We start from the raw sequence: 13,533 nt of genomic DNA, 5'->3' as shown, positions 1-13,533 counted from the left end.
TAAATGGATGGCATTTACTAACTAGTGGTGGCACCAATATATTGGACAACAGTTTTCGGAAAACCTGTTGATAAATGCAAATGCATTGTGAAGATTGTTGGGAGTATCCTCGAGTCTGTTTTTCTCCAACTGCTCTTAAATCTGATTTAGGAATTAATGCTACACACTCCCTCTGTATATAAAGCGTGATATGTTATCACAGTTCCTTTGTGAAATGTAACAAAAGTGCCTCAATTCTGCCCTGTACTCAGAGATTCTTCATGCAGAAATCAGATCGAGATCAACCCAACCTTTTTTCTTCCAGATTGCCAAACATTTTGCAGAACGTCAAACCCTTTGTAATTCCAAGCATATATTAAATGTACATTAATCCCAATTAGCCAGATGTGATGCAGAGTACAATTTTATTAAGTAAGAGTGGGGGGAAAAATCATTTGAAGGCAACTATATCTACTCAGTAATGTTTGTTACCACTATGATTCCCAGACAATTCCTTGAAAATAGCTTGCTTTATGCAAAATATGTGAGTCAGACCCACCTATGCTAAAGATGGGGAAGCCGTGTTATAGAGATTGCTGAAGATTACTGACCCAGCAGTATCTGAAAGGACATACTGTCCATTCCCTCTTCTAAGTTATTCCAGCAATTGGATGACTACCCCTTTTCTGACTCTTCTTAGTGATCATCCAAAGGCATCTTCCATTTTAGTTGAATGTTCTCAGACCAGTTTGCTATAGCACTCTTCTCCAACGCAATCCTCGCATGGAAAAGTTTCTGGGATTATGTGAAGTTCAGAGGTTATTACTAATTTTTCACTGGAATCCTCAAAGCCGGAATATGTAGCCTGTAATGGAATCATATTCTTTAAAGCCTTGCTTCAGAAAAAGGTGCAAAAGAATGCTGTGCCAAACAGTTCCTTATTCCTCAATTTACATTGCTCATGAAGATGGCGAGGAGGCATTAAAGGGCATAGCTGGACACCTATATTAACATGCCATCTGTCCATTTTTAAGTTAGTAGAGAAGGATGCTGCAATATAATACCCTATGTTCTTCTGGTTGGAAAGTAGTACTGCTGTTACAGATTTATCACAGCACAAATTAAGCAAATTGGTTTTTCCACTGAGTATTACCTTCCAGGTAGCTTCATTTATTTATTTGAATCCTGCCTTTTGTTATTTATACAAATAACTCAAGGCAGTGAACATACCCTACACACTTTCCTCCTATTTACGCCACAAGAACAACTCTGTGAGGTGATTTGCAAAGTCGCTCAGTTGGCTTTGATGACTAAGGTGGGGCTAGAACTCATGGACTCCTGGTTTCTAGCATGGTGTCCTAATCACTAGATCAAAATGGCTCTCACTTTAGTGTAAGAATTACTAATTTGAAAGAATTATTAACGTAATTCCTCACTCTAAGATGGGTTGCCTCTAGGACAGGGATTTATTTTTGATAGATGATGGGAAGGTAATATTACACTATTAACCAGAGCATACAAAACATTTGCTAGGCCAATTCTCGAATACAGCTCGTCTGTCTGGAACCCGCACTGCATATTGGATATTAATACAATTGAACGTGTCCAGAAATATTTCACAAGAAGAGTCCTCTACTCCTCCACTCACAGCAAAATACCTTATGCCACTAGACTTGAAATTTTGGGCTTAGAAAATTTAGAACTATGCCGCCTTCGGTACGACCTAAGCATAGCTTATAAAATCATCTGCTACAATGTCCTACCTGTCAATGACTACTTCAGCTTCAACCACAACAATACATGAGCACACAATAGATACAAACTTAAGGTTAACTGCTCCAAATTCGATTGCAGAAAATATGACTTCAGCAACAGAATGGTCAATGCCTGGAATGCACTACCTGACTCTGTGGTCTTATTCCAAAACCCCAAAAACTTTAACCTTAGACTGTTTACTGTTGACCTCACCCCATTCCTATGAGGTCTGTGAGGGGTGTGCATAAGAGCACCAGCGTGCCTACCGTCCCTGTCCTAATGTTCCCTTTAACTGTATTCATTTTATGTATTCAATTCATACTTATACTTATATATATTATCTAATATGTACTCAACTAAATAAATAAATAGGTATCTACATTCTGTTACTGAGGATATTGATGTATGAGCTGAACAAGGATCACCTGGTAAAGCAGGAGAAATTTCTCCTGATTCTATAGATCAGCCACAGGTAAAGCACCTGGGAAGTAAAGGGATAAGACTCCCAGCTTATCCTGACCTCTTCCAGTCCTAGCGGTCAAATTACAAGGTGTGGCAGGAAAAGTCAAGTTGCTAATGCCTGTAAGCTGTCTACTGTTAAATGCAAGCTTAGTGTTCTTGTAAACAAGTGCTAAACCCATGTTCTGGTTGCTTCTGAATATGGATTTAGCATCCTTTTAGAAGAGGGGTTTTAAAAAGCTCCAGTTACTTGTTGGCCTTACGGCTAAGATCAAGCATGCACAGTAAAGTAGTCCAACAAACAGCTGACTGCAGGTCTGGTTGCTCCCACTCCACAACCACTGTGCCCGCCCCCCAGCCCTCTGCCTGTACGCTGTATTTCAAGTTATTGTTAAACACAGCTTTTGACACACTTCTGAAAGAGCCTGAAGTAGCCCAAACGGTAGTTTTAAGAACAGGGGGATTGCTTAGTTAAATGGGAACTTGCTGATTGACAAATATTGGTGTTCAAGACAGGCAACTCAATACCAATGAAGACTCTAATCTCAGAAGTAGCAAAAAGAGGAAGAATCATTCCATCCAGGTTTCCAAAACATGTGATCAGACCTGGCAGCTAAAGCGCAAATCTTTCTCTGACAAGTACATAATAAGCCATATGCTTCTAAAACTCTCACATCTATAACCTTTAACTGGATAAACTGGTACATCATAGATCAACACTTTTTCTGCCAAGACATTTCAAGTGGGCTAATTTACAGAATCTATCCAAAAACTGGGACCCACAACTTCCCTGGAACTGAAATTTGGTAATTTTTATGAAATACGACATAAAAGTATCATAGGGCTTGAGAAAAGCCTCCGGAGCCCAGAGAGGGCAAAAACGCCACCCCTCCCTGCGGTGCAGGAGGGCGACTAGGCCACGCCTACCATGGCCACGCCCACCCAGCAACCAGGCAGAGAACCCCTTGCTAAAACTTTTGAAGCCCACCCCTGCCAAGATCCTAATTAAAGCATGCTTTGTTTGCAAATGTGAAACCATTTTTGCATACAGGGACAGGGATGTGACTTATTTTTAAAACATTTGGTACTCCCCCCATACCAAGCCCAGCCTTATGAAAGCTGATTATTCAGGTAAGAAGTCTTGAACATTCAGAAGTGGAGGAAGCCCAGTCTTTAACCTTGACTGCTCCCCCCACCAATGAAAACATTATCTCCAAAACTGAATATTTACCTCAATGAAGAATCCTGTCCATCCTTTGTCTGGATTTTTGATTTCTTTCTTATAAACATTTGTGCTCTTTCCAAGAAAGAAAAAGACAAGAAATAGCTGGTTACTGTTTAGAAAGTTGAAATTATCTATGAGGAAACAAGATATCAAACCTCTGGTGTATCTGAATGAGTATTATTTATAGAGACCGATAATAGTGAGTTTTTATTAGTTTTGGCCAGATTGAGCCCGAATGTGCAGTCTGGGGGGCTGAAACATATACTGAGAAAGGAAGGCAAAGCAGATAAAAACAAATATTTTGCTAAGACACTGAGCTTGTCAATCAGAAAGGTCGGCAGTTCGGCGGTTTGAATCCCTAGTACAGGTCTCCTGCTTGAGCAGGGGGTTGGACTAGATGACCTCCAAGGTCCCTTCCAACTCTGTTACTATTACTGATAGGACAACCTGCTCAGAGAGGAGACCTTATACCATTTCAGACAAATGGTTTCGCAGCCTCTTCTTGTAGACCTGCAGTGTTGGAACACCCACAACATCTGGGCAAAGTCGTTCCTCTGATTAATTGTCCTCACTTAATATAGTTATTACATACTCATACTCATATATATGCTTATGTATTGTATAGTTGTTTCATGCTTATGCTTATATCTACTGTGCAACAAAAAATAAATAAACCAAGGAGCTGGCCCACAGTGAGATCTGGATAGCCACTCTATCTGATGAGTTACAATATGCTAACGCTTCTTCAGAGATGACAGATCAAGGAGCGGTTCAGCTAGGCACTCAATGGTGAGATATATTGGGAACTGTAGGGTGATAACAATATTTAAACATCCATAAATTTCCCATCCATGTCTTATACACCTGGGTGCTTGCTATTAATTGGATGGCTTTATTTTTCCCCACCAAAGTTGAATGAATGAATGAATGAACGAATGAACGAATGTCTGCTCACCACTTTCTTCACCTTAGCACGATTCCATTTAATAGGATTCCTTTTAGCTTCTTGTCCAGATAACACGTGCATCCTGAAATCTCTCCTAGAGGTGTTAAAAGTAGAGGAGAAAATTGTACACTCCAATATTTTTTTTCTTCCTCCTTTTTTAATTAGTTTATTTCTCATTTTAATTCTATATTTCCTTTTGGTTTATATCATTTTTAAAAAAAAATTATGTCATTTGGTTTTGCAAAATTAACTCTCAAAAAGGGACAGAGAATGAAAAAAATAAATGTATAGGGCCCCAATACCTTGTATCATCATTAGTGTTAGCATAATAAGCATAGATCAATGAAGGCTCCTGGTCTGTGGAAAAGTAAATAGCTCCTCCAGTATTTTTCTAGAAAAAGAGGAAGGATCAATGAGAAAGAAATAAAGACAGGTGTTGTTCTGAATGTTGTTTTCCTTTTCCCTAAGTGAAAACAAAAAACATTGTTGGTACATAAATCAAATCTTGGACGATTTGCTGTCTTCTTTAATTTGCTGTTGTCCTGATGTATTTGGAAGTCAACCCTCAACATCCTCTATTATGACTTGATGAAGTCAAGATATGATGGGCCATCAGCTTGTCTATGGAACAAGCATATTTTGGTAACTTGAGGCTGGATTTGATATTTGAAAGGGGTAAGAATGATGGCTGCAATAGAAAGCATGTATTAAGAGATAGGCAGATTCAAGTCACATCACTACATGGTTGGGTCCGGGATTCTTTGTAAAGGATGGGATTTTTCTGTTTTGTCTATTTAAGGTTTACATTCCTATTTCTCTGGTACCTTCTTTTCTGAGAGAATTTTACAGTTACTGGACCACAGAGAGCTCTGTACAAAATCAGCAGTGGAAGCAAGACTGAGGCATCAGGAAAGAGACAGGCAAGTGAATAGCAATAGCAATAGCACAGACTTAGGGTATGCACAGCTTTACAGTGCTTTTTAGCCCTCTCTAAATGATTTACAGAGTCAGCATATTGCCCCCCCCCAACAATTTGGGTCCTCATTTTACCCACCTCGAAAGGATGGAAGGCTGAGTCACCTTGAGCCTGGTGAGATTTGAACTACCAAATTGCAGTCAGCTGGCAGTCAGCAGAAGTAGCCTGCAGTACTGCACTCTAACCACTGTGCCACCGCAGCTCATCCTTTTTGCTTTAACTATCTCAGCTGCAGTGAGATCATTGGTAGGCTGGTATCTGGGTGGACAGGAATACGAGTGAATGTATGGACCCTGATCCCTAACCCAATGGCTGGTATGTGGTCCTCAGGGCTGTAATCCTCCTGCTCCAGCCCTCCTTTTCCCATCAACCCCAGTTCTCCCAGCCACCCTCATCACCCCAGTTCTCAAAGAATGGGAAGTACATTTTCTCAGTCAGAATTGGATTGGGAGTACAGTCTATATTGGTTTGCTGTGACTAATGTTTGCTCAAAATAAAGTAATAGCTAATTTAAACACTGTACTTAAAAGTAATGAGTAACGTAACAAAGATTTCCCAAAAAGTGTCCACCAGAGGTATTATGACTGAAACTCTTAGAATTCCCCACCACTCCATCTAGAGGGTTCCAGGTTGGTGCTCTCCAGGTTGGTGCTCTCCTTGACCATCCTATTGGATATACTAAGGTACTGATATACTAAGGTATCGTAATAAGGAGTATTCTAAATTGTTTGTTGAAAATGCCCTTTTGTGGAACCTAAGCTCATATTGTCAGCGTTCCAGAAAAAAAACCCCACTCCAAGTAAAAACTCCGAAGTACACATCTTTCAAAGTTCTATTTACTAAGATAGGTAAACTGGCACATCTGGGAAAACCCAAATCTGAGAGATCCAGGTTTTCCCTCAGTAAATCAAAACCCTCCAAAACCATCCCCTGACTCCGCAGTCGATCACATGCTCCAGTCATCAACCATCCCATCTCAAGACAGCACTCTGATCACTCCTTCTCCAGATGCAGGATCAGCCTGACCTTGACCAACAGGAAGAATGTTATTATGTCTAAAGACAGCCCCCCTCCTACTTTCCCACACATGAGAAAGTGGCAGCACGGAAGCTTCCGGCCTAGTACGGCTTCCAAAGCTGACACATATTTAACATAGTAGATCAACTGTTTTTGGCTGTTGTGAATAATGTGCCTCTCACCACAGTCCTGTTCCAATGGACCTGGGGATGCTGTTGATTCTGCATGGTGATAAGGTAAAAAGTGGCAGTTGGAACTCCAATATTGTCTTCATAGAAAGCTAAGGCATGGTTCGTATTTGGGATGATCCTGTAAACAATCAGGGTGAGAATGGGGTGAAATGCAGGCATTGCTTGAATAGTAAGAGTTTGCTTTGAAACAGCTTTGCACAGTTGCCTATTTAATTTTGCATTGGCACGCAAAGTAAACAAATCCTGCTATGCTGTTAAAATAAACTGAAGTACTGGGTTATTTCTCTGCTCCCAAACAAAATGCCATTTCTCCTCTACCCTGACCAAGGAAGCTATTTAATGCTCCTTGGATATTATATAGAATTGATATTATTCATCAATCGGCAAAGTCCAATAAATCCACAAATAGTATCAGAGAAGTGGAATTCAAGCTATATTTGAGGTGATTTCCAAATAAAACAAGCTTGCCATTATTATAAGGCATTTAGGAATAGTAACGTCTGATTGTTTTTCTCCACTGCCTCTCATTATGCTCTAGAGCTGTAATGGCGGACCTATGGCACCCATGCCACATGTGGCACATAGAGCCATATCTGTGGGCACGTGAATGTTGCCCTAGCTCAGCTCCAGCGTGCATGTGCGTGCTGGCCAGCTAATTTTCGGGCCGTCTGGGCCCCCGCCAAAAGTCAGGAAACAGGCCATTTCCAGCCTCCGGAGGGCCTTGGGGGGTTGGGGAGGCCGTTTTTGCCCTCCCCAGGCTCCAAGAAAGCCTCTGGAACCTGTGGAGGGCAAAACACGGGCCTACTGGGCCCGCCGGTAACCTTTTTGCTGTCGCGTGCCAAAAGCGGGGAGAACATGGGGGGTTATGCACACATGTGTGGGGGTGTGGGGTGTAGGTGGGCATTGAATTATGGGTGTGGGCACGCACGTGCGTGACCCCCCCACACTCCCCCTGCTTTTGACATGCGACAGCAAAAAGGTTAGCCATCACTGCTCTAGAGTGACTAATTAAACTCATTCATTGAGTTATATGTCCGAAGGAGGGCTTGGACTTTGCTCAGCACAATTTTTTTCTCATTTTAAATTGAAAGTGACTGTCTAACCCAGGGGTGTTAAATTCAAGGCACCCAAGCCAGATCTGGCCTGAAGGGTACTTAGATCTGGCCTGCAGGGCTACCCTAGAAAATGCGAAGGACCAGCCCATGGCATACACTTTTATACCAAGTGATGGGATTCTTCATGAGTGGAGGACATCTTCTGCGGTTACTATGATTCAGGTTTGTAGGTTATAATTATATGATGGTCTACTTCCAGTAATCCTTCTGGCAGCAAAAACGGAGCTCCATTTTCACTGACAGAGGGTTGCAGGAGGCTGTTGCGGCCGAAAACAGAGCTCGAGAGCCCGTTTTTGCTGGCAGAGCACTCGGTCCACCACAGGTGCTCCTGACATGAGTGACATCAAGCTGGCCACACCCACCCTGGCTATGCCCACCCCGGCCCCCCAAGGTCAAACACAAGCCTAATGCGGCCCTCAGTGAAATCAAGTTTGACACTCCTGATCTGACTCTAACCTATGCTATCAATATAGTATAGTTGTTGCAAGAGTTAAGTTGTAATTGTAATAAAATCCCTCCGATGCACTCTTTTTGTACAATTTATTTGCATCTCATTAATTCAAACTCTTGCTGAGCACTGGTTATTGCTCCCCTCCACTCTTCTAAAAATGCAGCCCAAAAGCCTCTACACCAGAGATCATTCTTCTATGGCTCAACTCACCGGAGATATTTCTCTCCTGTTAGCTGATTAAAATAATAATAAGAATTGTCAGGCTGGCCCATTTCATCTCCTGATGCCACAAGCAGGTACTTTGCTTTGTTTATATAATGCTCATTATATTCTGGGAACAGAAAAAAGGGGGGGGGGGAAAGGAAGATTGTGGATCTCAACCTTACCTCAAGTTGAGCAGAAAGCAAAATAGGATAGAGGTAATTGTTCAGAGGAAAGAGAATAGAACTGCTTTTGATATTTAATTTGTCCCCTCACTCACACCTTAAGTATATGTCAGCTCTTCAAGGCAGATTGGACATCAAAGTAGAGTGTCAAAGTAACAGAACCTAGAAACTCCGGTTGTATCTTCCCCTCCCTGCTTTTATCCTCAAGAGAATTAGGAAAAGTCTGGTCTGAGGCATTTTCGCAAATTCTATTCCTCCTTTGAGGTAAGATTTCTCTTATCTGACCATTACATTGGCTGCAGCTCTTCCTCCTGTTCCTCAAGGTTGTTCTCAAAGCCCATCAATGTATGTCTCAAGTTCTTTTCACATACTCTGCATCTCCCTAAATCCATCTGTATCCTGTTAAATACCACAGTCCTATAATCCAATCCTTCATTAATTCAACCCACTCATTTCATCTTCAGTGGTGCTTACTTACTCAAAGGGTCGATATTTGAAGCAATAAGTTCAAAACGGGGATGATCAATCTGTTGAGTAATATTGATGTGGTAGAAAGGTGCCAGTGCGAAACTCCAGCCACAATATGATCTGTACTGGTGATGTAAATTCTGCAGAAGGTTATAGCTGTGATCTTTTGATGCAATGAAGGGAAGCTTGAGAAAAAGCTAGGTTGTTGGGATTAGATTTTTAAGTAGCTGACTCCCCAATCACATGGGCAGACCAATCCTGCAAGCATCAGACATAGTTTGGCTCCTGAGGTCCTGTCAGTAATACTGGGTTCAAACCACATTGTAGCATAAATGTCAGCTTTTCCCAACCTTGTGCCCTCCATTTGTAAAAATTGCAACTCTCTGAAATTCTTAGGGGACATGGCATATGCTATGAGCTAGATGAGGTACACAGATACAGGTGTTGTGACACAGAAAGAGATAGCTTCTTCAAGGGACAATTTAGTTAGGATTTTTGGAAACTGCATCTATTTTTTTAGTGACACATCAGATAACATCTCTGCTTTGGAGCAAATGCCCATTTTCATTTTTTTTATTTTGAATGAAGTAACAGAGATGATAATTTCACTAACTTTTCTAGGGCTGTTATGTTTCAATTATGTTTAGGACAGTCTAACTGTACTCCTCCTTTAAAAAAAAACCCAAATGGAAAAGTTTTAAATTTTTGTTTTCTTTAATGGCAGTCATTTTGTATTTTGTACAAGTCCTTCACCTTACCATTACACTAGGATGTTGGGAGGAGGCTGGTGGCGGTTGCCATAGAAACTATTGAAAAAAAATCTGGAAAGTAGCTTCCTTTTGGGAAAGACACTGAGAATTTGTATTTAGTCATCTCAAACCTTGAAACAAAATGCCCCTTCCAGTTTATGCAATAATTTGTAAGCCTACATGTTCAGAGTGCAGAGATTTGGATTTATATCTCAACTCAATTTGAACTGAATGGAGAAGTAACCTGTAGACAGGGAAGCACCGGCATTGATCTGAGAGTAGCTCTGAGAGGACAGGATATTTTTCCCCATTAAAATGAGAGCTAGCAATAGCAGCTTGGTTCCATCCATTATTTTGGACTCCAACTTTTCCAGTGCTTTCCCACTTGCTGTGCTGGTGAGGACTGTTGTGAGGTCAAGTCCAGAATTTCTAAAACAGGATGCTCATCCTTCTTCCACCATAGCCCAATTTTCATTTCCAATAGCTGAGTTTCCAACTAATGTCTGAGACCTATCAGGCTTTGATTATGTATTCTAAGCTGTTTAGCTTTATAATTATGGAACTCCTTCAAAAAGTTAAGAAACTCCTTTAGTAAAATCTGGAGGAACAGAAGATTTCTTCTGTCACAATCCAACCCAGTATACATAAAGTACAGGTGTATACTGTACTGCAGCTGAAAACTCTCACCTCAACAAAATTCAGGACGTCCATCACGACTGAGACAAATGACACCACGCGCTTGTCAATGGCTGCAGTCAACCAAGCAATCCATCCACGCTAAGAGGGGGAGATAGAAAGATGGAGAAGAGCCGCTGGAAATAAACTCAGGAATTTTTCTGGGAATGGATAGCCTTTTGAATACTTTAATGAAGAAAGACAGTGGTGAGGAGTATTTTTTTGTTGTTTACAACCTCATGACCTACAATAAACCACACCATCACTCTATCACATTAAAGATTAATTGTAAATCTATACACATTTCTCTCATAACATATATATAGAATTATTTGGCTTTTATACTATTATACAGCTGTCTTGGTGGTAAACATTAAAATTTGTGCTGGCAGCCACCAGAGAATGAAGAAAGACTTGGAAACTTAACTCAGGACTCAGTTTTGTCTCCTTCACTTTTCCCCCACCTGCAGGCAATAGCAATAGCAGTAGCAGTTAGATTTAAATACTGTCCCATAGTGCTTTACAGCACTCTATGGATGGTTTACAAATGTCAATATATTACCCTCAACAATCTAGGTCTTCATTTTACTGACGCTGGAAGGATGGAAGGCTGAGTCAATTTTGAGTCATCCAGGATCAAACACCAGGCTGTGGGCAGAGTCAGCTTCCAGTGCTGCATTGTAACCAATGCACCACCAGTGCTCACCATTATGTAGACTCTTGGATGCCAGACAAATCAAATTTACATGGATTATCACACTTGGGCTGCAAAAGTCCAGGCAACCACTAGATGTAACTAGCAGGTACAGAAAACTCTGTTGTCATTTGGAGTTTAGCAGAATTTTTGCAGCCAAGTTCTGCTACCTCTACCAAAGAGGAATTAGAAGCAGAGAAGACAAAGGGGGATGGGGGAATAAAAAGGATGGGGTCCCCCAGAGGATGAAAGGAGAGCATACTTAAAAAAAACAAAAACCCAACTGTCCAGCTATCTTACTTAGGCCTTGGCCCTCTCAGATACCTTGGATGAACCTAATAGCATAAATTCGGTGATTTGTACATCTTCACAAGTCTGTTTCAGCAAGAAATCTGTAACCGTGTCCAGGGCTCGCACAGTGGCCTGCATAGGAAGAGAGCAGAATTATAGTTTCTGAAAAGAGGTTGGCTTTTATGCAGATTTGACATGGTAGATTCAAAGCATCGAGAAAATTATGTTTTAAACATGTATATTTAATAGGCTCCTTTGAAAAACCAACATCTCTCTGCTGAAAAGGGAAAACAGAACAAGCAGTGCTCAACATGTGAGGCAGGAGAACAAGGGGTGTGCATAAGAGCACCAGTGCGCCTACCGTTCCTATCCTAATGTTCCCTTTGATTGTATCCAATTCGTATGGTTATTTCATGCTTATGCTTATATATATGCTTATATCGTATAGTTATTTCATGCTTATTCTTATATATACTGTTGTGACAAATAAATAAATAATAAAATAATTATTATTATAAGTTTTATTCATTTCCCATAACATGAAAGGTTAGCCGTTGCATCATCTATGTCATTAAATGTTTTGTGGCAATGCCAAGCTAATCTTAAAGTGGCCACAAGGATTTATTTAGATGCATGTATTTAAAAGTCCTGTCATTCTTTTCTAAGTGTGGTAAGTACAAGTTATTTGCTAATGATTTTTTATGAAGTCTTCCTAGGAAGAGAACAACAGTAGTTTGGAAACCTTTTTATTGTCCACACCTGTGAACAGATTGGTTTGAGAATGCCTTTTTCTCTTCTTTCTTTTCATTGACGACTAAGCAATTAATATAGTTATTACATACTCATATATATGCTTATATATTGTATAGTTATTACATTCTTATGCTTATATATACTGTGTGACAAAATAAAAAAATAAATAAATTGCTGACGTTTAATAGAAAGGACTTTTCGACAGCTCACGGGGTAATCACATGTGATCTACAGCAGCGGTCCCCAACCTTTCTGGTTTGGTGGACTGGCGTGGGGTGGGACAGGGTTCTGTCTGAGTGGCAGGTGCACGAGCATGCACATCTTCATTTGTGTAAGCGCCAGCTGCTTCCACAAATGGAGCTTCACATGCCAGTGCCCACTGCTCACACAAATGGAGCTGTGCATGCGTACAAGCGCTTGCCCCCACTTGTGTTGCTCAGTTCTGAACGGGCCATGGCCCAGGGATTGAGGATCCCTGGTCTACAGACACAGACATTAGAAGGGCATATAGCTACACAAATCATCTGTCCCCTAAAAAGATTCCATTGGGTTCAACAGCTGCACTGTACAGTAAATATGGGAAATCTGCAGTCCTCTATATCAGCAGTTTTTGAAACCAGAGACAAATTCCATGGAAAGCAATTTTTCCACAGACGAAGTAGGTGGGTTGGATGGTTTCATGTGCTACCTAGATCCCACACAGGTGCAAATGAAGCTTCACTCACTTGCGTGGCTGGGTTTCTAATAGGCCACAGATCAGTACTAGTCCACAGCCAGGAGGCTGGGGATTCCTGCTCTATATGTTGAGGATTACCAGTCTGTCTTTTCTGTTCAAGCGGGCTGAGGTTGATGGGGATCAGAGCCCAATAACCTCTGGAGGAACCCAAGCTCTACAACTCTATAGTAAAGAATATGAATTTCAGGATTACCTTGACCATTGGGAATTGGATGACCCAGTCCAGTGAAGTGGTTGGGTCATTAATAAATCTCCATAAAACATATGCAAATAAACTATTTTCTGTTATATTCTTCATCCCAAAAGGATGCTTCTGGAAATAATAATAAGAAAAAAATAATCATTTCTTGTTTTACAAAATAATGGCAGATACTATCACTTGCTCCAAGGACGAATGCATTTTGTCTACTTCCCAGCATCTGTTGCAAATTGCTCAGCATTCAACCTCTTTGCTTAGCAAGAGACTTTTAGCCAATAATTTACAGTCATGCTTGTATTTTTCTCTTCAACTGCAGCCTAGAAAAAAAAAAGTATGTATGATTTCATGTCTGTAAAATAATGCAAGTACAAGTAGTCCTCATTTAGCAATTGGGACTGACAATTCCATTGCTAAGCAACACAATTAAGTAAAACATTACATGACTGCAGTAGATTTTCCATTCAGTTA

At 40.8% G+C, this 13,533-nt stretch overlaps 1 protein-coding gene across 1 annotated transcript in view; it reads right to left on the bottom strand.

The window, feature by feature from the left end:
* Positions 1-202: 202 nt before the first annotated feature.
* The window catches only part of LOC131190576 (autocrine proliferation repressor protein A-like), a 32,276-nt gene continuing 18,945 nt past the window's right edge, over positions 203-13,533 (bottom strand). Inside the window, exons 3-12 of the mRNA XM_058167916.1 lie at positions 13,060-13,192; positions 11,411-11,509; positions 10,405-10,494; positions 8,979-9,108; positions 8,325-8,445; positions 6,540-6,666; positions 4,667-4,755; positions 4,374-4,458; positions 3,425-3,490; positions 203-844 (exon numbers count right to left, since the gene is read on the bottom strand). Of these exons, the coding sequence (XP_058023899.1) occupies positions 719-844; positions 3,425-3,490; positions 4,374-4,458; positions 4,667-4,755; positions 6,540-6,666; positions 8,325-8,445; positions 8,979-9,108; positions 10,405-10,494; positions 11,411-11,509; positions 13,060-13,192 (1,066 nt within the window). The 3' untranslated portion in view covers positions 203-718. The remainder of the gene's footprint in view (positions 845-3,424; positions 3,491-4,373; positions 4,459-4,666; positions 4,756-6,539; positions 6,667-8,324; positions 8,446-8,978; positions 9,109-10,404; positions 10,495-11,410; positions 11,510-13,059; positions 13,193-13,533) is intronic.

This window comes from Ahaetulla prasina, chromosome 2 (assembly GCF_028640845.1).
Source record: "Ahaetulla prasina isolate Xishuangbanna chromosome 2, ASM2864084v1, whole genome shotgun sequence".
Taxonomy (NCBI): Eukaryota; Metazoa; Chordata; class Lepidosauria; order Squamata; family Colubridae; genus Ahaetulla; species Ahaetulla prasina.
Note: the sequence above shows the minus strand (reverse complement) of the source record. Positions and strands in the feature narration are given on the sequence as shown.